Genomic DNA, 23854 nt, shown 5'->3' with positions numbered 1-23854 from the left:
GTGGCGGACTCCCTCAGGTGTTGGAGCGTTGGTGGTTCTTTGTATCTGGGGGTGGGCGTCCGGGTACACACCGGCTCACTCCTTGGCGGCCGCTTATTGGGGCTCGCTCGGGCCATTTCGGAGGTGGGGTGCCCCCGGCCTCTCGGCCTGGGGCTCGGTCACTCAGGCACAGCTGGCTGCCGGCGGAGCACACGGGCGCATCGCTGTAACTCCCCCTGGCTTCTGCTCCGCGGCTGCTGAATGAGCCCTCATCTGGGACTCTCCTTAGCTCTTACTGGGACAGTGGCGCGGCTGCCCCTCTGTGGGTCTTCCTTGGTCTCTTGTGTTCTGGGGGCCTCTGGATGTCTGGAGTTTTGATCTCCTCCATACCTGCTTGATACCATAGAGGACAGGGCCGTGGCTCCCCACACTCCCTAGCAGATCATTACATGGAGAAACCTTTGGAATGCAAGCATGCTGATCCACACAGGTATGCACACAGGTGTACACATGGGTATTCACAGACGCGGACTAAAGCTTTCTTGGCTGCTGCCTCAAAGCACACTGTGCGCTGTCTATCTTGCGTGCTGAACAATATCGTCTATTATTTAGTAACTATTGATATCTATGACTAGCTAGTTTATTGTGATGGTGCTTTTTTTTTTCTATTATTATGTTGCTCTTTGTTGTTTGCTGTCTCCTCTGTTTGTTTGTTGTTGTTTTTTCTCCATACAGGTGACCCAGGAGTTTTTTTTTGTTGTTTGTTTGTTTTTCCTCTCTTCCCCCCCTTCTCACCGTCTCTTCTCCCCTTTGGTTTTCTTTCTTTCTCTCCCCCTCTTTCTTTCATTCTTTCCCCCTGTCCTATTAAAAAAAAAAAAAAAAAAAAGATGACAAAGGATGAACTGAAGCTCCGCCATCACGTGATGTCACATGCTGCTGTTTCTGATGTCACTTAAAAAAAACAAAAAAAAAAAACAAAAAAAAAACAGAATGTGTGTGTGTGTGTGTCAGACCTCCTGCTGACCAAAGGGTCATAAACCCAGGAAGCTTACGTCAAAAGAAACAGATCTTTCAGATAGGATGTATCTACAATAAAACCTCCCCCAGCACAGAGTGGTTGGAGAGGTGGTCAGGATCAAAGGGATGGCTTTGATCCTACTGCTTAAACTAAGACTGTACAAATTTAAAAAACACAATGGCAACATTCAACAATTAGACTTAACATGGCCATTGATCAGTGGTTCTTGATTACTGGTCATAACAATTTGCATATTAATGATATGCAGTGATGCTGGTTTCAGTCATTGTGCAAAAGTACTGTTTATAAGGTTGGGAAAACCTGCAGTCAGCTGGACACAGAATGCTTGATTTGCTCCCTTCAGGCAGGAGGCTCCGGTCCATCTGTACCAGAACCTTCCTGATTTCTGACTCAGCTGAGACTGAAGTTGGATGAGTGACAAAACGTTTCTCCCACTGAAAATGTCCAGATGAATAGAATCACTCTTGATTGAGCATCAGGACTACTGTGTCTATGTTGTGTTCTGGTGAAGTAGCCGGACTATGAAATGTGAGGTCATATTGTGAGCTGCTAACCTCCAGGTTAGCCTGCACTGTATAGGTAGTTGATCAAAAAATAGGCAGTTTTATCAATGTAACAGGGAGGAAGAATACAGAGTAATGTAATTGACCAGTTGTCCAACGATTACGTTATAATATCCACTACCTCTGAGAGGCAGGTCTGTAATTATGAGAAGCAGAAACAGTTTACACATGGTTATATTTATTTTGGATCCATTCAAGGTGACAAAATCTGCATCAACAGTTTCAGGAAGTCAGAGCTTCTGATTAAAAACAAAGTACAGCCACAGGAAATGTTGGAATAAAACAAACAAACAAAACACACATTAAGTACTAACACATGTGGATCTTTGTCAGGAAAATATATAAAGGAAAGTAACAGACTGAAGTGTCTCCTTCATGGAAGGTAATGTTCAATAAAGCTGAATCGTTCCAGGTCAAAGGGAGGAAATGTTGGACCTGCAGCTACATAGAAATGTTTTTTTCTTTGGTTTCATTTTAATGAAATTACATTTAAAATGAGTCAAACACCAGCAACATGTGATCAAAGGATCCTGAGTAATATCAGACAAATACTGTTTATATTCCAAACAACTTTCTCCTCTTTTCTGATGAAAAATGTAAATTAAATGCAAAATCTGGACGTGTCTGACAGGTACCTGCTAAATGTTTAATATTACTGATTTCTGTCTTTCCACATTTTCAGTGACACAACTGAAAGCAAAGCAAAAACATCACAGTTAAGCTGACATTTCAAACAGGCTGAAATTCAACAGGAGGCTGGTGTGAATCCTGACTCTGTTGTTGTTTATGTTTTCCGTAGATCAAAAAACCAACAACAGCAGCAACAAGAAGCACAGCAGAAACTGACAGACCAACTATCAGTCCAACAGATCCATCCTCTGTGTGTCCTCCTGTCTGACCTGCAGGTGAGAAACAGGTGTGAGGTGTCAGCTGTCAGGTAGGTGATGAGTGAAGAACAGAACAGAATCCATTTCCTCTTCAAACTGCTGTCAGACATTATCTACTGCACTCTGATCACATCACTCAGACCAGCTGCTTTCTACAAAGTCTCATCAACAACATCTTTAGAAACAAACATCAACAACCAGGAAGCAGCTTCACCTCTGATCACACACACACTCAACTCTACTCACTCACCTGGAGGAACGACTCTCAGTGTGATGATGCTGATGGGATCAACATCTAAAACAGCTCTCTTCCTGCGCTTTGCTCCTCTCTGGACGACACGACACTCGTATGTTCCAGTGTCATTACTCGTCACATCCTTCAGAATCAAAGACACGTCTCCATCCTTCATCTGTCTGTCCTCCAGATCCACCCGGTTCTTAAAAGATGGATGCTGTTGTTCTGGATAGAAACGCTCATCCCGGAACACAAGCACATATTTCTCTCCCAGGTCAGCTCTGCTCCACTCTAGAACAATAATGTTGTTCTTGTTTGGAGCTCGACATGTCAAAGTGATGTCCTGTCCAGACTCAGCTGTGATGTTTTTCTGATCTGAAAGAGGGAACAACACAGAGTTGAGAGGTTAAAGGTCAAAATACAACCACTCACCTCTAAAGCAGCCAATCAGAGTGAAGGTCACTTGTGTCAAACCTCATTTTTCACTGACGCTGCTTTAAAAGTATGTTCTAATGGAAGAGTGTTTTACTTTGTTACCTACCTACAATAAATAAGGAGCTAATTTTAAACTGAGACTGCTGTTATAAGTGTTTGGTGCACTGGAGTTCTCAGAAATGCTTTAAGCATGAAATCTTTCTGGAAAGACTCCACATTTCCTGCAGCTTCACAAAACAAAAACATGTGGTGATAATAAGTGAACATAATGTGTGAGAGAAAGCAGCCTCTCATTATAAGACACTGAGTCTCTGCATGCTGCCTTTATGTAGCTACAGCTGTTTGTATACACTGAACAAGAAGCTTTGTAGCTGCATACTGACTCCTGAAACTACAACACATCACACTGACACACACATTACACTTCTGTCTCTGTCACAGCTGGATTACAGAAACAGATGTTAAGTTTATACAGACTCCGCTCACCCATGTGCCACCTTCACAGCAGCATAAAAAACAGGAGCTTGTCTTAATTGCATTATAATTTTGATTTAATGACTCGATGGAAACAGCAATTAGTTAGAGTTATGGCTACATTACTTTTGCATTTCTCCACAATGTGGTCTGAGATCTGATGTTACTGGTGAAGCAGAAACTTTAAGCCACTAATCTCCTGTCTGTTGCTGTTTGGAAAGCAAATGCAGAAGAGTACCAAACATGTTTCCTGTTTGGTTCTCTAAAATGCCAAATGCACATCAATGGACGAGGATGAGCTATGAGTTGGCTCAATGCTGATTGGGTGAAGAGAGGGATATAAAAGAGATATAAAAACAAAGCATGAAAAGCACAGAGTGGCTGCAGTGGACACTAGTTTTCACTTCAGCTCTTTGTGTGTTATAATTTGACTCTTCTCTGTGGTTGGCTGAAGGTCAACAAACAGCATAAGGAAGATTTTCCCACAGACCGGTTGTACCACATACACTGCCTCCATCAACATCAAACACTGTGCAGGTAGATGAGCCGTCCGTCTGCCTCATATTACTGCACTGAAGCATAAAAGCAGCATTAGAGTGGCAGCTTCAGATGCCACTGCTTTGCTGCAGCAGCTGCCTCTATTCAGAGGTGATGCCACCACCTGCTGAGCAGAGCTGTCGTGATTAAACACTGAAGGATATTAATCACAAGCACATTTGTGCAACCACACACAAGAACTTGAGTTGTGGTTCATTTGTAAGGCTCTGGAGAGATACAGACGACACTGACAAACGAGGCATGTTCAGTGCAAAGAATCTAGATATCCTCATGCTCCGGTAACTTCAGGGTTAATTTGGGGTTTTCTGTACTACAGACGTGTAGTTAAACAGCTATGAAATAACCACTTACTGACTGAGCAATCGTCCAGCATTATCATCAATATTCCTATAATCAATATAAAGTCTTAGACACAACTGTTGCTATTTTTGAGCGGATGGTGTCCTTTAGGGTCAATAGACGTCCAGCATCTTATTCTGACTCATGAATAACTTTGAACAGATAAGCATCCAGGTAGCAGACCAGCCTCAACTATAATCCATCATATTCATGTGTCTTACTGATAAAACTGTGGAATTAAAACTCACACAATAAGTGTTTGTGAGCTTTTCTTCCTTCCTTTAAATAGGATACATTTTATTAACAGCTCTTCTCCAGTCTCACTGACCAAAACGTGCACACATTTATACAGCACGTTTTACACTGAACTACAGCACAGAGCCTTTCCTCTACATCTGATTATCTACAGCAGATTTTATGTATAACCTCTACATATGTTTAATGACCTTGTATAGTTTATCCTTCCTTTGCACAATCAGCTGCTGTTACACTAATCACTGTGACTGTTTTGATGTTGCCAACACATCTGTTTCATGTGAACATGTAAGTGCATCCTGGAGTAGTTTAGGGCGACTGTTTCATGACCACACAAGGAAAATGCTACTTGTCTATCTGATCAACAGTATTTGGGTACATGAATCTAGATAACTTAACCCTTTAAGACCTACCATAGAACCAAGTTCGCCAGAGCTTATATTATATTTTTACATGCTGTGGAGCCATTTTTGGGAGCATTTCAAGTTGCTATACATCAATACAACCATTATAGCCCAAACTTTAATAATATGTCTGCATTAGGTGCATAGTAATTACATAAATTGCAAAAAAGTGCAATAAACTACAAAAAAATTGAAAATCATTTTTGTTTTTTTAACATATATTTCTAGTTAGAGAAATTTAAGAGGCTTATCCCTCAAAACTGTAAATACAAAAAAGTTACACAAACTAGTTTCCCACCACAGGAAATTTATTTTGAGTGTCTTCATAGTTTTATTTTTGAAATACACCAATTTTTATATACTGCAGGAAAAACGAAAATAAATATTATAGTGCAAATTTGCAAAATAACAGCATATGCATCAAAATAAACTATTTCCAGCAGTGCAATATGAGTCTTAAGCATCCCAGAAACGACACAGAAAGTCATAAAGTCAAACATAACTTTTTAAAACACATAACAAGTAAAACACAAGCTCATAAGGCCCCGATCGTAAAAAACTACATTTCCGCAAAATGACGTCACTTCCGGTTTCGGGCAGGTCATGCGGTCATGTGATAGTTCGCGCTGATGGACGTAGGAAGTGTTACAAACAGCTGATGGATCGGCGAAGCGTGTTTCTGGAATATCATGTTTTTGTTGCTGCAAGTGATTTTTATGCAGTTTTTGCAAAGCTATATGTGGAAGGAAACTGTGACCTAGGACAAGCTGATGGCATAAGATGTAAGTACAACTCCTCCAGTTTCATATGCAAAAAAAATTATTGCGCTAGCTTACTTGGTTGCAGAGCTACCGGGATTTAAAAATAGTTACGCAAAACAGAGCGTGCCCGCTCCGATCGGCTGTAAAGGGTTAAAGAGACCCTCTATCAGTGTTGCCAACTTATAACTAATGAACACACACACACACACACACACACACACACACACACACGCACACACACACACAAAGTAACTCCCCCAGAGTGCCAATTTCGGGTCACTGTTGCCAGTGTGGAGCAGGGTTGGAATTGTGACATTAAAAAAACAATAATTGCTAAAAGAAATGTAATTTGTAGTTAAATAATTCTAACTGCCTTTTGGACGTTTTTTACTCACTTTATGTCTCTTCCATTATTTCTGTCTCCAACAACGTAGGTTACAATTACATTAGCATGACCAAATATGCACATTAGGTGATGATGTCATTAAGCGACTTCTAGCGACTTTTAGGACAACCAATAGCGAATTTGATTACTGAGGAGTTGGGAACACTGCCCTCTATATGTTGAACTCTGCAGTACAAGACCAAGTTCTCAGAGTGAAGCGTATTTAACAATTCACAAACAGTAGCAGTGCAGATCAGTAGCGTCTTCCATCCGAAATGGGAAGTCAGCAAATTCTGCTTCTTAGTCAGAATTACTTTCAAATAGAAGTACAAAATGAGGCAGTGCACACAAACAGTATCAAACCCAAAACGTGTAATCTGTACTTTCACTTTTGTGCTATTGTGTTAGCATTGTGCTGTACAGCTAGCTACAGATAGAAAACCGAATAACAGAATAACAGATCAGTGAGATCTCCAGCATGTAACAGGTCGTTGGTGTCCATCCACATCCATGGACTCCAGTTAGCTAGAAGCAACATAAATAGTGTTTAATTTTCTTTTCTGACTGGTACTGGAAGGTAGTTAGCTCAGGAGTGATGTCACAGTACAACCTCCATCAGACCTCTGAGATTAAATAAGCGTAACAAGATTTTAAATTTTAAGCTTTTACTAATGTTTACAGGCACTGCTGCCATCTTGGATGGTGAATTCAGGATTATTGGGGATTTTCACAGGTGGTATTTGAATGCTGAATTTCGTACTGCAATTCGTTACTGGGTTACATAAAAATAATTCATAATCCATCTTAGTTTTTATGTCAGAGCGAAAGTGATTTTGGGTTCTCATAGTTAAATCTCACCTGCAGAGACAAACACGAAGAGACCGACAAACAGCAAAGTGGAGAAAAACAAAAAAGATGTTCGGCGAGACATTTCCGTAGCCTAGCTAGCTAACACTTCCACCCAAACATTAGCGGACGTCACATCCGTGGGTTGGAGACAGAGTGTACGAACATTTCTTTTTTTTTTTGATAGTTTTCAATTATATCTATATTTTATAATATATTATAATCACGGAGAGGCCGCAACAGCTCGAGACGAGAAAGAAATTAAAAGAAACGAAGGCAACAACAAAAAACTGAGTTCTCTACTTCCTGTCTTCACTTTTTCTACTGGAATAAAAGAGCTGATGCAGAGTTTTTATCTAAGTGGTGACGTCTGCCGTTCAGGAGAAAACTGCAGAAAAATTGCTATTTGACGCAGTCATGTCAGGTTGATTTGGGTTCCAGAGATTCGTATTATTGGGTTTTTATTTACTGATCTGATGATGGGGAACTGGGGTTTAACTTCTGAAAGTCACAGAGAAACTTTGATTTCAGTGAACTGCAGATAAAATTCGATAAAATCCAAAAACTCAGATATGAAAGCTGAGCTAAGAGTAGGCTAGCTTTCGCTGAGAGTTTGGTTATCTGATAGCTTGGTCCATTTTTTAAAATTTGAAAATATTGAAAAAGTAATGAAAAGTAACATAGCACTAGTTTATTAAACAGCAATGCCTAAGCAGTCCTTAGTTTTGAGAAGAATAATCGTTAATCTCTCCTGTTCTCTTTCTTACATCTTTTCTCACTGAGTTTCGCTCCATGAGAAACAGTCCATCCCTGAAACAGTGTTTTCTGATATTTGTTGAGATGTTTGAAACATTTACTTTGAAATTACCTGTCACTTCCATGCATCCATTCTCTTCAGCCTATCCTTATCAGGGTCGCAGGCGGGGCCTATCCCAGTTGTCATAGGATCAGACCCATCACTGAAAAAAACAAAACTAAAGTTACTCTACATTAGAGCTAGATAGATGCCGAATTACTGCAACTTAAACTTGATTGACTTTTGCAGCACGAACACATGACAGGAATGACAGAAATGCAGACACGTCTATAAATGTTTTGGCAGCATCAGCTGGGAGGAAAGCAACAAATTGCAGCCCAAAGATGATCTGGCTGGACATTAGCTAGAAATTCACATGATAGCCTCATGTGACAAATCAACATCAGTCACATGGGTGTATCAAACATGGGCTGCAGAAAGAAAATAGACACATATGAGAAAAGTGACCCACTGAACCCAAATCAGCTTCAAATTTTGAAAACTATCCTGGGAAAACATTCTTAACTATGATCAAAACCTGGAGAGTTGAGTAAGCTCTGCAGTGTGGTGGCAGATTTCCTTTCTTGTGTATTAATCACATATTTAATCATATCACATTAGTTCTAGTAATTTCACTTTCTCACTTAGTTGTATGCATGTTCACTACAGAGGGGCCTTGTGCTCTGCACACACAGTGAGACCATTGTAAGGGAGACATTAAATAGATAGTGAGACTCCTTTTGCTTATCGAGGGATGCGGATGTTTAGGTAGGGGCCCTGTTATGAAGTTGAAGCTCTACAGGCATCCTGCTTGTAGGGAGGTGACGGGTGGTCATAACTTTCCTTGGATTGGGGGGGAGTCAAGGATGAGTTGGACTGAAGGTATAGAGATAAATGATGTGCTGTGGAACGTTCTTTATTTGACAGTGTTTGGGAAGGTATAAAATTGTTCATGGGCGGTGTCTTTCCTCAGAAAACTGTTTGGTGTTTGACCTGAACGTTTTCTCCACATTGCATTGTGTTTATTAAACCCACTTCAAATCAAGCTCACTGGGTGTGTTGCAGGTTATTGTTAAAATTTCCACAACAGCAGCAAAGGAAGCCCAGCAGAGGATGTACTTCCTGAGGCAGCTGAAGAAATTCAACCTACCAACACGGACAATGAGGCAATTCTACACTGCAATCATCGAGTCCATCCTCACCTCCTCCATCACCGTGTGGTATGCTGGAGCCACTATCAGGGACAAACAGAGACTGCAGCGTGTTGTGCGCTCTGCTGAGAAGGTGATTGGCTGCAGACTCCCATCTCTGCAGGACCTGTACACCTCCAGGACATTGCGGCGTGCAGCTCGGATCACAGCTGACCCTTCTCACCCTGGACACAGTCTGTTTGACCTGCTCCCCTCAGGCAGGAGGCTCCGGTCCATTCACACCAGAACCTCTCGCCATAAGAACAGTTTCTTCCCCTCTGCTGTCGGACACATGAACAATAACCATATGACTGTACCCGCCACTAACACATGACCCTACGCTGTGTTCACTGCATCATTCCATGTTTGGCACTGATCACCACCTGCACTCATGTATATATCTATCTACTTAGCACTTTTAATTCTTATTTTTATGTTCATTTAAGTGTTGTCTGACAGTATGTTTGCACTAAGTGCCGCAGCAATTTCCTAATGTTGTAAACCTGCACAACATTTGGCAATAAGATTCTGATTCTGAAATGAGCATTCCTTTAAATGGTGAGCAGTAGCTTTCTATATAGTCTGTTTTACACCTCGACCAAACAAGAAATACAAAATGAAAACATTTCAAAACAAATCTCAGACATAATGTTGAGTCTTTTGTATGATTTGGTGTATCTCAAATTTAAAAAAAAGGAATAATCCAAAAAGTAGTTATATTAACACTAAAACACACAAGAAAACAAAGTAAATTATTCCTCCCAAACAAATCGTATAAATTCCAAAAGCCCAAATAAAATCCTAAAAGATACAAAAGACAAACAAAGCAGAAGCAGAAAGTCACCATAAAAACAGCAACAATGAAGTCAAACTGGAAGCCAAACATGGAGTAGAAAGCCTGAAACTCAGTCCTATGAAAACTACAAAGGAACAAACACTCAGTATTGTCAGAAATACATCCCACTATTAGAACAATAAAGCAATTAAAATTGAGCCAAATAAAAATCAAAAACAGAAACCAAACAGAAAAGACTGAAAGAGAAATCTTCAAGACAACTCAAAATCCCAGGAGCTGAATCAGGGATCATGTCAGAATCTCCAACATAAATAGTGCCCTCACTACATTTCCTGTTTTTCATTGAGTTGATTTTCTTCTTTATATTGTGTCAGATAAAGTCTGACAGCTTTGAATTAAAACACATTGAAATAATTTCATATGATGTGTTTACACAGACGAAACCAGCCAACAGTAAATCAGATGCTTCACACTAACTCCACATGACATTCATCTGTAACCAGGAAAGTGAAGCTTTAATCCAGTTCAGATGGATTAACATGAACAATCTGTTAATCCACTGAAGCTCACAGACTTCATCAACCTGTCAGATTACCTAAAAGACTGAAAGACGTCGTTTTAAACACTTACTGTTGTTCTGAAGGATCTCTGAAACCCTCAAACACTCTTCTGATCATCAGGATGGAAAAATTATCCACTGAGAGCAAATAGAAAAAAGAAAGGAAACAAACTTTGACGATTTGGTCTCTGGCTGCACTAAACAGCCCCAGTGAACAATCTAACCCGTATTTCCTTGTCAGCTGTTTAATACGACACACCTTAGACCAGTTTGACTTCATAGCATTCCCGGACTGACTCAGCTGACTGGATCTGAGCCGTGTATTTGACAAACAAATACCACAAACACACCTAAAGTAGCAGAGAGGTAACAGCAACAGGAAGTTAATTCTCTGGCACAGGTGGATGTGTAGACTTTGTAGACTGTCTGTGTGTTTAGAGTCGAGATAAATGATGAATGAAGGGTCTCATGACAAAATGATAATAATAAAAGTCAAAGGTGTTTTTGTATCCAACAAATATAGACACTAATAAGAGAAGACAAATAAAAGAAGAACAGTTAATATTAAACACACACATTACAGAAAATGTCAAAGGAATTATTCTAAAATATACTGTTGTACCTCCAGAGTGTACTGATTAACGTAAAGGTTGCTGGTTTGATTCCAGCTGGAGACACAAATCACTTTAAGACTGTCAGGAAGGGCACCGGGTGTAAAACTCTGTAAATCAAAATAAGGGGCACTAACTGCTGTGTGGTCGTCATGTGACCAGGAGCAGTCAAATGTAACTACTTTCTCTTTTACTCAACAGTGTTGAATGTAACAGTGTTGTTACTTTCATCTGTACAAAGTTTGTGTAAATAAGTTCTCACAGACAGAAAATCTGTGACAGCACCTCCCACCTGACCACTTCAGAATCAGCTGAGGATATTTGTACAATCATTTATTAAAGGTTTTTAAATACTACATATATATTGGGAATTACATACCCTTGCACTAAACAGCAGTGTTGGTTAAATATGTTTATCCTTTTGTGCCCTCATACTTATAGTTCAGGATATACATACATGATATTTTCAGGGCTAAAAATCTTTGTTAAACTCTGTTTCCAAGTATTCTGAATGTTGACATTTCCTCTATAAAGATCTGAAGGAATCTCTAAACACAGTTTTGTGGTTGTGGTGAAGTGAGTCACATAAAGAGAGTCACATTTCAGGAAATCCACAGTTTTGTATATCCTGGTCAGACTGGTTCAGTGTTTGTTTGTTGTTGGTACAGCTGGACTCTGGGTGTGTCAGTGCATATCATCATATGAGCTTCAGTAAAAGTAAATTCATCAAGGACTAAATGATTAATTGGATATTAACCAGATACTGATAATGAAAATTTTTGCTTCTTTTCCAGTTTATTATTCCTCCACCGAAACACGTCAGCATGATTAGTTAAAAGACAGCAGGACAGGAGAGAAGAGACGAGGAGCAAAGTGTGACCAAGAAGCAACGTCACAAGGTCACATTGTTTCTTTATGCTTGCAGTAAAACAACAACAGAAAATGAAGGAAATTGCCGTCCCGGGTTTCCTCCGTGGCGTGAGCGATAAGCAGAGTTTTGTCCTTTCCTTATAAGACTCCTAATTATTCAAAGTAACACTCAGGTATGCCGTTCAGCTGGGTTAGTTACGATATCGGGAGCAGTTAGGAGAACAAAGTGATACAGAGACTGTTCAGATTGCTTTCCCAGAATCAACTCAAAGGTTTATTTGGTACACAGCAGTTTATATAGAGAAAAAAAGGTTCGTGTGTCAGCTTTCCCAGTTCAAACCGGTACAGACTAAATAAGGAAACGTCTTCCTGCCTTCTGAGCAAAGTATCCCTTGTGTAGTTTATCAGTTCAGCTATAATTTATGATCATCCCAGCAAAATACACTCCTAGACATAAAATACAGAGTTCTTTCATTAGTGAATTCTGAAACAAACCACCTAGCCTTTAACAAGCCTTTTCCAGGAGATAAAGAAAAAGGGAGGATGGGAGTAAGGAAGTGGTCTCATCTCTGTGGTGTTTTCGACCTTGGGGTACCAGCTTGTGAGTCTTACACATTAATTCTTGGGTCACAGAGAAAGAGAAAAACAACTAGTAGATGGGCCTTATTGAGTAACAGTTTTCCTGTATAAAACAATATCCTGTAAATGCTAACCGTGGTATCAAAATATCACAACAGTTCTCTCCTTTTATCATGAAATGATAACATAGTATAAAGACAGAATGTAATAACATAATATAAAGACAAATCATAAATGTGAAACAAATCATAAATGTGAAACAAATCATAAATGTAACTAGTCCTTCGAGTAAGCTTAATATCAAAACTTTAAAAAGAAGAAAAGAAAAAGAAGAAAACGTCATTCTCTTCTTTGACAATCGAGTAATTCACAATCTAATGCTCAATACATACATCAGGATCATCATTGATGACATCTGACACATAATCTGGGTCAATTTGTGCCAATTGCAAATACATTGAAGTAGCTGTACTAGTAGCTATACGGGTTATCATTGAACGTACACAGGGTACCACACAACAGACAATAATCATCAAAAACAAAATAATACATGCTACAATGGTTACAAAAGCTACAATTAGTTCCTTCCATTTTCCAAACGTGTCCTGCAGCCACTTGTCTAGCCACTGACCGTGACCTGCATTGGCTCTTAGTTCTATCTGTAATGCTTCAAGTTTATTCATAGCTTGTGTGAATGAACCGTTAGGGGCGGTATTATTGGGAATGAAAGTACAACAAACATCTCCGAACATCGCACAAACACCTCCTTTCTCAGCTAACAGCATGTCTAAGGCCATCCTATTTTGCATGGTCATTAAAGAGGTAGCAGACATCTGTTCTCCTAGGGCCTTAAGGGCCGTATTGGTCAAATTAGTAAGTCTTTGCTGATTGTAATAAACATAATTGATCCAGGCTACATTTTTGTTTACCTGTATATGCGGTATTAGTGAGACAAACCCTGCGGATATTTCCCCTTGTGCCTTTAATTCCCTTGGTATCCCGCGTGGAACCCCTATAGCATCTATGTAAACGTTATGTGAGTAAGTGGAGCGTTTTGTACGTCTGCTGGATACAGGCAGATCTGAGGTTTGTTGTATTAGTAGTTCTTGAGCTAAAGTTACTAGACCGCAGGTACCGGTCCAATTAACAGGTAAAGCCACTCTAAGGGTATTATTGCACATCCAATAAGCATGTGGGATTGGTCTGGTCAGGCGCGAAGCTGTAAAGCCTTTTAATATGCCTCCCCAGTACGAGTCGTTTAGTGTGTTGGGCGAATGCAGGATTGTGGAGTTATCTGAATGCGTACTTATATATGCATATATATAAGAAAACATATGTCTATGTTGTGTCCTGTCAACACTCGCTGCTAGCCATGTTTCGTTACAGCGTGCTCCTGGAAAGTCAGAAAAGAATGTATAGTTTTGCGCGTCATAATTTATGTTTTCAAGTTTTGGTCGGTGGATGCATGTCATCAAGATATTTGGGTGATGGCGCACCTGTTTTGGGGGCGAAAGAGGTTCAGTGCGGTCCTCGGGGCGCTTCATTGGATTACAGGGGTGGGTAGAGTCGTTAATCATGCTGACATCCTTACTAGAGACTTGTCCTGTATATATGAGTAAACAATCTAAAGGACTTAGTTCTACTCGCACCGCTTCAATCAGGGTTACTGTTAAGGGCCCCTTTTCATCATTTTTGAATAGCATCCTTGTCAGGGGAAAACCTGAGATTGGGTATCCCACTATAACCTGTTCTGGATTACCCTTTGAACAGACATAACAATTGCTGTTTCCTAAATCACGAGCAGCTGTTCTAGCATTTTCATACCAGGCGTTAGCTCCTGCTCTAGAGGGTGCATAAAATGGTTTATTAGTGGCGTCTATGTTGTCATTTACTGATTTTAGGGAACGTAATGAGTGCATTAAGTAGGTGTCTTGCAAAATAGAGCATGAGGTATAGTCAGCAAAATATGACCTGCAGAAATGTGAACATGGTTGCAGTCTACAATACAAAATAGCAAAGAAAAATCCTAAGGTTAATGCGATAAGTATGATAAATAACCTAAATATATAAGAAAAACAGTTCTTCAGTCGTCTTCTGGCCTGGTCCCAGGTTCGAGAGACATTGAATAAGCACCGTATGATGACAATGGGCATTTCATTTTCTCCATTATCAGGATGGAGTGAGTCTAGCTTTATCAGGTTAGACATCATGTGGTACTTTTGGCTTTCTGTTCCTGCTGGATGTTTGAGTACCTTGTTGTTGCTCTTTCAGACGTTGTGTGTTAATCAGTGATTGCGTGTGTGTATGTACACTGGATCCGGGCGCTGGCTCGCCTGAGATGTCATCTACCCCTGTGTGTTTATTTGCTCTGGATCCGGGCGCTGGCTCGCCGGAGATGTCGTCTGCTTGATCCGACGCCTGAGATGGTCCGATTGGGCTGGTCTTAACCCTGCTGGCATGAATCCACTGAGGTTGTCCGTCCGTAAGGATGCTGGTTCTCGTCACTGCCAGTACAGTCTGGGGGCTGGAAAACGCGGCCTCCCCGAGTGTCCTTGGTTTTAGTGGCTTCACCAACACGCATCTCCTTGTCTCCACTTGTGGGTTGGATCTGTGGAGGGGAGAGGCTGAGAGAGACAAACTTTCTGATAGTTATTATTCAGTTTTTCTACCAGGTTGTGAACATCAGTGGACAATGCAATATACATCACCTTCTACTAGCGGTGCCCCTCTGGAAGCTGACCATGGTGTTGGAAATAATCTTATTTCAAATGGAGATAATTTGGTTACTGCAGATGGAGTCATTCTAATCTCACAGAGGACTTGAGGAAGTAATTTGACCCAGGTCATTAAAGTTTTAGCACACTTTTGAATTACTTCTAATGTGAATGAAGATCCTCTATCACTGTTAATCTGGTGAGGTATTCCGAATCTGGGTATTATTTCATTGCTCAACTTTTGACAGACTACTTCTGCAGTTTCTTTTGAGGTTGGATAAGCTTCTACCCATTTACTAAATTGATCCACTATTACCAGTAAGTACTTGATGCTTCCTTGTGCTGGCATATGTGTGAAATCAATTTGTAATGTATGAAATGGAAAATCTGGTTGTGGTAAATGCTGATGTTTTGCTTTTGATTTTCCTACATTAGTTCGTGCACATGTTAGACAGGTTGCTAATATGCTTTTACTGCATGTGATGTTTTCTCAATTACAAATCTTGATTTTATTGCCCCTATTACCCCTCTTTGTCCGACATGACTCACACAGTGAAAATGTCGGGCAAGGACTGGCATCAGGGAATATGGGAGGGCAATCAAACCCTTAAGATTTTGTATAAGCCATCTCTGTCATCTAAGGTACAGTCATTATTCTCCCAATAGGTGCAATCACATGCAGAGGCTTGCTCTTGTATGAATTTTAAACCAACATTTGTTTCTAAATAGTCTGGGAGTGTAACAAGTGGCAGCTGTAGGGGCACAGATAATACTTCCTACGGAGGTGGGAGCTGTGATGCAGCTGCAGCCTTGGCTGTCACGTCTGCTAAGGCATTACCTGTTGCTTCGTCTGTGTCAGCTGTACTGTGTCCTTTCGTTTTTACAACTGCAACGGCCGATGGCAGCTGTATAGCCTGCAAAAGTCTCTGCACAAGATCAGAATTAGCAATCGGTTTTCCATCAGCAGATCTAAATCCTCTTTGTCTCCACAATGTGCCAAAGTCATGTACGACGCCAAACGCATAGCGGCTGTCTGTGTAAATTGTCACACGCTTATCCAAATGGAGCTCACAGGCGCGTATTAAAGCCATGAGCTCTGCTTTTTGTGCTGAGTGAAATGGTAATGAGTGAGCCTCTAGTATGATGTCAGGCAATGTCACCACTGAATAGCCACAAAGAAATGAGTTGTCATTCGGCCTTGAACAGGACCCGTCCACATAAACCGTGGCTGAGTCTGGGATAGGTGTTTGCTCTAAATCTGGACCTGGTGCCGTGGATTCCTGTATACGTGTCATGCAGTCATGAACATCAAGCCTGTCTGAGCCATCCTGTCGGTCAGAAGAACACAGCATATGGATCAATAAATGTGCTGGCGAATTGGGTGTGCTGCTCGCTTTTATGGTGAGGTTTGCTGTGGAGGTCAGTGTAGCTTCATAACCTGAGCGACGTTGTGCGGTCATGTGTTGTGTAGTTATGTTTGCTAGAATGGTCGTGACCTGGTGATTGGTGTGTAGAATAGTGTCATGTGAGAGTGTAAGCTTCTCGCAGTCCCTTATCATGATAGAGCAAGCTGCTACTGCTCTCAGGCAGGCCGGCATCCCCTGAACTACTGCTGGCAGCACCTTTGAATAGAAGGCTACTGGACGGTAGCCACTGCCATGCTCTTGGGCCAGTACACCTGTGCAGGTCGTGCCGTTCTCTGTAACGTACAGATGGAAAGGTAAGTGGTAGTCAGGCAGACCCAAACAAGGGGCGGAGGTCAGCGCTCCCTTCAATGCATTGAAAGAGGCAGTCATTTCTGTTGACCACAGTATTCGAGGAAGCTTGTCTTTTTTGCAGCATTCACGCAGAATGTGGTCATGAAAAGAACAGTCTGGTATCCACTGTCTGCAATAGTTCACCATGCCTAAGAAGGACAGCATTTCCTTCTGTGTAGTAGGCCGAGGGACGGAGGTCACAGCTTTGACCCTGTCTGCAGTCATGGAACGTTTTCCGTGAGACAGTGTGAATCCCAAATATTGAACAGAAGTCTGACAGTACTGCATTTTCTTTGCTGATGCTTTGTGGCCAGTCTTTTGGAGGTGCTGGAGAAGCATGTGTGTAGCAGTTTGACATAGTTTTTCACTTTCAGCACAGAGGAGGAGGTCATCCACATGTGGATCAGGGTGCAGCCCTGGAGGAGTGAAGCACCATTGAGAAAGCAGCAGAGCTGTCTATCATGCCTTGGGGCAAACGAGTCCAAGTGTACTGCTTATTTCTATGTGTGAATGCAAATAACGGCTGTGTGTCTTCATGCACAGGTACTGAGAAAAAGGAGCGGAGCATAAATCCACCACGGTAAAATGTGTATGCAATGCATGTCAATATGCTGTGAACATCTGAAACGAGAGGTGGCAGAGGAATGTTGACTGCATTAATTTGCCTTAAGTCTTGTATGAAACGCCATACGCCAGGTTTGTTAGGCTTTGGCACAGGATTGACAGGAGTGTGGGCTTTATTACTCCTGTAGTCAATAAATCTCCTATCATGACATCTAGGGCTGCGGCTTTTTCGGCAGAAATGGGATGTTGCTTGACATATACTGGCTTGTTGTGTTTTAATAGGTGTACGTGATAAAGTGTACAGTCAATAAATCCTATATCATTCTCACTTTTTGACCACAATGTCATATTCTGGTATTCAGCTGGCAACGTAAGTGCAGAAATAGTACAGTGGATAGGGTAGGTTAGATCTATGTGACGACATGGTGTAGTTATGTCATAACCTATGTCTGAGTTATGTGACAAAACCACTGTTTGGCCTTCACTTGTGTGAGCAGTTATCATGTTGTTGAACAGTGTGAGAGAAACAAAAGTGTGGCTCCCAGATATGGGATTACCTGGCAGTGGTTTTTGAACACGTCTTTGGCACAGTGTGTGTCGTGGAATACCAGACAAAAAGGTGTTGAGTTCATTCTCTGCTGAGGGTCCAGCTGACACACAGGATGTTCCTTCTCCATCATGTCGGTACATAGGGCAGAGAAAACATAAACTGTTATCAGTGTCAGCAAACATTTCACCCTTTATGTTAAATGAAATACACAAATTCATTTTTGCTCTGGGTGTCTGCGGCTGCTGGAAAACTGAGCTAAATTTGCACCTCTAGCTTGTCCAACAGTGCATAAAGCGTTTTATGAATACTAGGATAGATTCATCAGGCTTCTGTTTACACATAGTTACTGCATTTAAGTCAATTTTGTCTCTGGACATTGTTAGCAGGGATTTCTTTAGATTCTTAAAGAAATCGGTGATTTTGTCATTATTTACCCACAAAAACTCTGCAGTTGTGGATGCTTTATCATGCTTTGGGTCTAATTCACCTATCTGTCTTATGAGTTGTGACTCGGTTACTCCAGGAATGCATTGACACAATATGTACCTGTAATCCGGACCACCCAAATGGTGATATCTGGTACTTCTCTGTAGTGCAGAGACAAAGGCTGTAGGATTTTTAAGAGGATCGGGAAGCTCTTTAATAGTTGTCACTAATTCTGAGATTTTAGGGGGCTGAATACAACACTGATCTCCTATTATCATAAAGGGGTAAGTGTCATTGACGTCACTAGATTTTGGTTCTGTTTGTTTACTACCGCGAGTGTTGGCGTGAGGACCTTTGTCATTCCGGCTTTGTTTTTCCTTTTTTCCTTTTAGATAAGTCTTTATTAAAGTTCGGGTAACAGGTATTTCTTTAGCTACCTCTAAACCTCTAGCTACGATATCGTGGCGTTTCATGTGGGTGTCTATTGTGGACACTGCCTGATGCAAAAGTTTTTCTTCATAGTCGTCTAAATTGTTTTTCATAAGTTCCTCACATTCTTCTTTCAAAAGTTTTTCTCTCTTTCTATGTTCTGCTAATTCTTCCTCGCGGCGTATATATTGTTTTTCCTGATCTTGTTCAATTAGGTGGCTGAGACCCGTTGCATGTGATTCAGGTTTTTTGTCACTGTCTTTTAAGCTGGTTGGATCAAAGCGCTGACGTTGTTTGCATGCGGCTGCGGCAGCAACTATTAATTCGGTCTCATCTTCGTAAGGCGGCGGGGCTGTAGGCTGAATGGCTGAGCATGCAAGACTAGCTTTTCCCGCAGTAGATTTATTTTCTTTGCTAGAGCCTGCACTAGTTTTATTTGATGTAAAAGTATCTACACCTGGTTCCGGTCCCTTTTTCCATAGTGGTAACATTTGATGTATCACGTCGCGGCATTCTATCATATATTTTCTACAGGACTTTTTAAGCAGACTACTTTTCTTATCACAAATGATATTCAACATTTCTACTGACCTGTTTTCTGGCGATAATCGTTCGGGATAAGGCTCCGGAAATAAATTAGAATGCATTGAACTTACAGTCCGTAAGTTGTAAACAAAGTCAGTCACATAAGCACTCCCGCATGTTCTGGATACGTAATCATGGAAGTCTTCGCCGATTCGTGGACGTGGGTTACACGTAACCGGAAATGGGAGTCGTACTGAGCTGTTGTTTGAGACTTTAAACTTAATTTTTTTTGGTTTTACAGGTAATTTTGATTTTTTATCGGACTTGTCTGTGGTTTTTGAATTATTCTGACCCATGTTCAGTGATTTCCAGAGGGGTTTACACGCTTGAAGGATTTATGTTAGTATTTTCGCTGCGGCACAGCTGAGGTTACTTTAAATTTATTGCTAGCAATTTTTGTTTGGGTGAGCAACTCTCACTTAGCGAGCAACTTCTCGCTTAACGAGCAACTTCTCGTAAAACAACAGGCAACTTCCTGTGTCTTTCTGCTTTTAATTTACTGCTTTTAACCCTTGTATGGTAATCGTTTTGTTTTTTTGTTTTTTTTTTTTTTTTTTAACAAAATTAAATTTAATTATTTACTAGCTTTCTCTGAGTGAGCAACTTCTCACTTTTTAACGTGCGTTTCAAGACAACATGCAACTTCCTGTGTCACTTTTTGGTGAGCAACTTCTCACTTAACGAGAAATATTCAAGACAACAGGCAACTTCCTGTGTCACTTTTTCTGAGTGAGCAACTTCTCACTTTTTAACGTACGTTTCAAGACAACAGGCAACTTCCTGTGTCCACCAACACCACACAAGGGTTAATTTACTTTATTCGGGGACTGAGGAAGTCGTCAGTGTATCTCTCTGGATCACTAAGTGAAACTTCGTCAGCATATCCCGTTTCTTTATGGATCGATCACTGAGAGAGGCATAATACGGTCTCATATAAATATTAAAGACGTGTATTTACCTTCTGTCAGCGGATCCCACTTCTGACACCAAAATTGAAGGAAATTGCCATCCCGGGTTTCCTCCGTGGCGTGAGCGATAAGCAGAGTTTTGTCCTTTCCTTATAAGACTCCTAATTATTCAAAGTAACACTCAGGTATGCCGTTCAGCTGGGTTAGTTACGATATCGGGAGCAGTTAGGAGAACAAAGTGATACAGAGACTGTTCAGATTGCTTTCCCAGAATCAACTCAAAGGTTTATTTGGTACACAGCAGTTTATATACAGAAAAAAAGGTTCGTGTGTCAGCTTTCCCAGTTCAAACCGGTACAGACTAAATAAGGAAACGTCTTCCTGCCTTCTGAGCAAAGTATCCCTTGTGTAGTTTATCAGTTCAGCTATAATTTATGATCATCCCAGCAAAATACACTCCTAGACATAAAATACAGAGTTCTTTCATTAGTGAATTCTGAAACAAACCACCTAGCCTTTAACGAGCCTTTTCCAGGAGATAAAGAAAAAGGGAGGATGGGAGTAAGGAAGTGGTCTCATCTCTGTGGTGTTTTCGACCTTGGGGTACCAGCTTGTGAGTCTTACACATTAATTCTTGGGTCACAGAGAAAGAGAAAAACAACTAGTAGATGGGCCTTATTGAGTAACAGTTTTCCTGTATAAAACAATATCCTGTAAATGCTAACCGTGGTATCAAAATATCACAACAGAAAATAAACTGTTTAGTCCGTAAACACTTTGAATCATCTCTGGACATAAAGGCCAAACACTGTTGATTTCATAGTAAAGTGCTGAGGATGCGGAAGGAGCTGCAGCGCCCCCTGATGGATGATAGAAAACCACAACCAACAAACTGACATGACTCAGTTGCACAAATAAATTAAAAGTTTTAAAACACATCTGTCTTTGCTATCAGCAGAGCAGAGCTACTGAATTATTACTTCACATTTCGTTGTTATTAGACCAACTTTTATTTGCTATGTAAATCAAGCTTTTTTGTGGGTGGTGACCAGTGTTGGTCAAGTTACTTGAAAAAAGTAATCAGTAACTAATTACTGATTACTTCCCCAAAAAGTAATCCCGTTACGTTACTGATTACTTATTTTTTTAAAGTAATTAATTACTTAGTTACTTAGTTACTTTTTAAAAACACGATTTACAACCTGAAGAAGTGATAAAGCGATAGATCTTTCAGCCCAATTCTACTTTTTCTACATAATCCATCATACAAAATGTAATCAAATGGAAAAGTCTCTTTTTAAAACTTGTTTTATCAGTTTTAATCTTTTAACTTTATGCATCAAGCAAAAATTTAATTATATGCAACATTCTCTGACTTGAATAAATTAGTTTAACATTTAAACCTATTTTCTACACATACCAGCACATAAAATAAAATATTTTTTGTGTTTACACTCACTCTTTCAAATAGATGGAAGTAAAACACAGCAGAAAATAAATGAAGTCAAAGACTAGCGGTCCTGTTGCTCTATTTTCACCTGTAAAGCAGGACTGCGGTAGGCGGAGGTTTACCCTGGTGCAGGTGTGCTGCGGCAGTCAGTGGAAGAATCCGCGAGTTTCTCTGTGAATTTCCCATTACGTCGTTGTGCACTCGGTGCTTGCTTGGAAGTTTAGGGTTTTTTTTCGCTGTAAAAAGAAGTTTTCTTCCCACGCACGATGGACGCTAATGTTTTTGTCACTTTTTATGGAATCAAACTCAAAGTAAGGTCAGTGCTGCACGCTCATACTCTCTCCCACAATCGATATGTGATCCATTGTTGATCTGCACACAGCTGTTGTCTCTAACGGCGCACTCGCTTACGTCACTGTCGTGAGACATTCTCACAAAAAATCAGTAACGGTAATTTAATTACCGTTTTTGCAATAGTAATCCCTTACATTACTCGTTACTTGAAAAAAGTAATCAGATTACAGTAACGCGTTACTGCCCATCTCTGCTGATGACACTCAGATCTATATTCAACTGAAGAGAAGCTGTCCTGCTCCACTAGACCCCTTACTTCAGTGTCTGAGTGAAGTTAAATCCTGGATAGCCTGTAACTTTCTATATTTTAATGAAAACGAAACAAAAGTGACAATTTTTGGACCAAGTAGCAATCCTAGCACCTCCTCATGTTAACCTGCACAGTCTTAAGCCTTTAGCACCGCTCCCAAAAACGGAGGCAAGGGGGAGGAGATCCCGTTTAATTGGTTATGAAAGGGGTCAGAAATTTAAGTTCCAACATGTGTGTTGTCCACGGAAAACAAATTTGTATACACTGGCTTTTAATGCAATATAAGAGTTATTTGGTATTATTGTTATGTACTAATATTATAAGCTATTTGGTACTAGTTATTTTGTATTTTTGTACATTTTTGGACTTTAGTCAAAGTTGCTGTTGTACGGAGCCCCGCAAGGGACATGGGAGAAAAAAGAATTACGATGAACTTTTGCGAGATCTCGCAAAACTAACTCGGGATCTCGCAAAACTAACTCGGGATCTCGCAAAAGTTGAATTCCAACAATGGCGGCAGCTACTTGTAATATTACTCTTTCTTGGTCACAAAATAAACTTTTAAGATATTTTGAGGCGTGAACGTAGCTGTGTAAACTTCAAATATCTGCTCGGTTTGCAAAAGTGCTCCGACGTTTTCGGAGATGTCTGACAGCCACCATCTCGAAGCTAACGGGAGGTCGAGACCTACTACAGCCGGGAGGAACACCGCTCTCCCGGCACATCGTGCCTCGACCTCCCGGTCAGCTTCGAGCTGGCGGCCTCCGAAGAATGCGGCTAAAACTTTTGCGAGATCCCGAGTTTGTTTTGCGAGACCTCGCAAAAGTCCATCTTAATTTTTTTTCCCCATGTCCCTTGTGGGGCTCCGTACTGTTGTAATTAAATGTGCTTTATAAATAAATAAATAAACGATTAACAAATTTAGTTTAGGAGATGGTGACCACAGACTATTGCTCCCTCCTGACTCTGTCCTGAAGTGGTTCAATAATCCACCAGAGGGTGCTGCAAAACCTCATGAGTGGACTACATCTGGTGAAACTGATCTGGGCCGCCAAAGGGCCGTCAGTCTTTGCGGTATGTGGGCCATATGTAAGTTGTGTGCAGCCATGGGCCAGTTATATGCACACTGCTGGCCCTGTGCAGGCCCAGAAAGGTTTCAGCTCTGGCCCCGGATTTCGGCCTAATGTGTACCTTAATCAAACCATGTAATAACAACATGTGCCACAACATGCCGAGACTCTAGTCAGACAGCGAATGGACTGATTCTTATATAGAATCTTATACATACACTTTCTCTAAAGTGAGT

At 40.8% G+C, this 23854-nt stretch overlaps 1 protein-coding gene across 2 annotated transcripts; it reads right to left on the bottom strand.

The window, feature by feature from the left end:
* Positions 1 to 1742: 1742 nt before the first annotated feature.
* On the bottom strand, positions 1743 to 10719 carry LOC112431658 (coxsackievirus and adenovirus receptor homolog). Of its 2 annotated transcripts, XM_076880965.1 has the most exons (4): positions 10573 to 10719; positions 8029 to 8119; positions 2719 to 3078; positions 1743 to 2480 (listed from the first exon to the last, which is right to left on the bottom strand). In XM_076880965.1, exons 2-4 carry the CDS (start codon positions 8039 to 8041, stop codon positions 2311 to 2313), a joined length of 543 nt encoding a protein of 180 aa, XP_076737080.1. In that variant the 5' UTR covers positions 8042 to 8119; positions 10573 to 10719; the 3' UTR covers positions 1743 to 2310. The 2 variants fall into 2 exon arrangements, with proteins under 2 accessions (XP_076737080.1, XP_076737079.1); XM_076880964.1 differs by lacking the exons at positions 8029 to 8119; positions 10573 to 10719 and adding an exon at positions 7173 to 7477.
* Positions 10720 to 23854: the final 13135 nt, after the last annotated feature.

Source organism: Maylandia zebra, unplaced genomic scaffold (genome assembly GCF_041146795.1).
Source record: "Maylandia zebra isolate NMK-2024a unplaced genomic scaffold, Mzebra_GT3a scaffold02, whole genome shotgun sequence".
In the NCBI taxonomy this organism is placed as follows: domain Eukaryota; kingdom Metazoa; phylum Chordata; class Actinopteri; order Cichliformes; family Cichlidae; genus Maylandia; species Maylandia zebra.
This window is presented reverse-complemented; position numbering and strand designations above follow the sequence as displayed.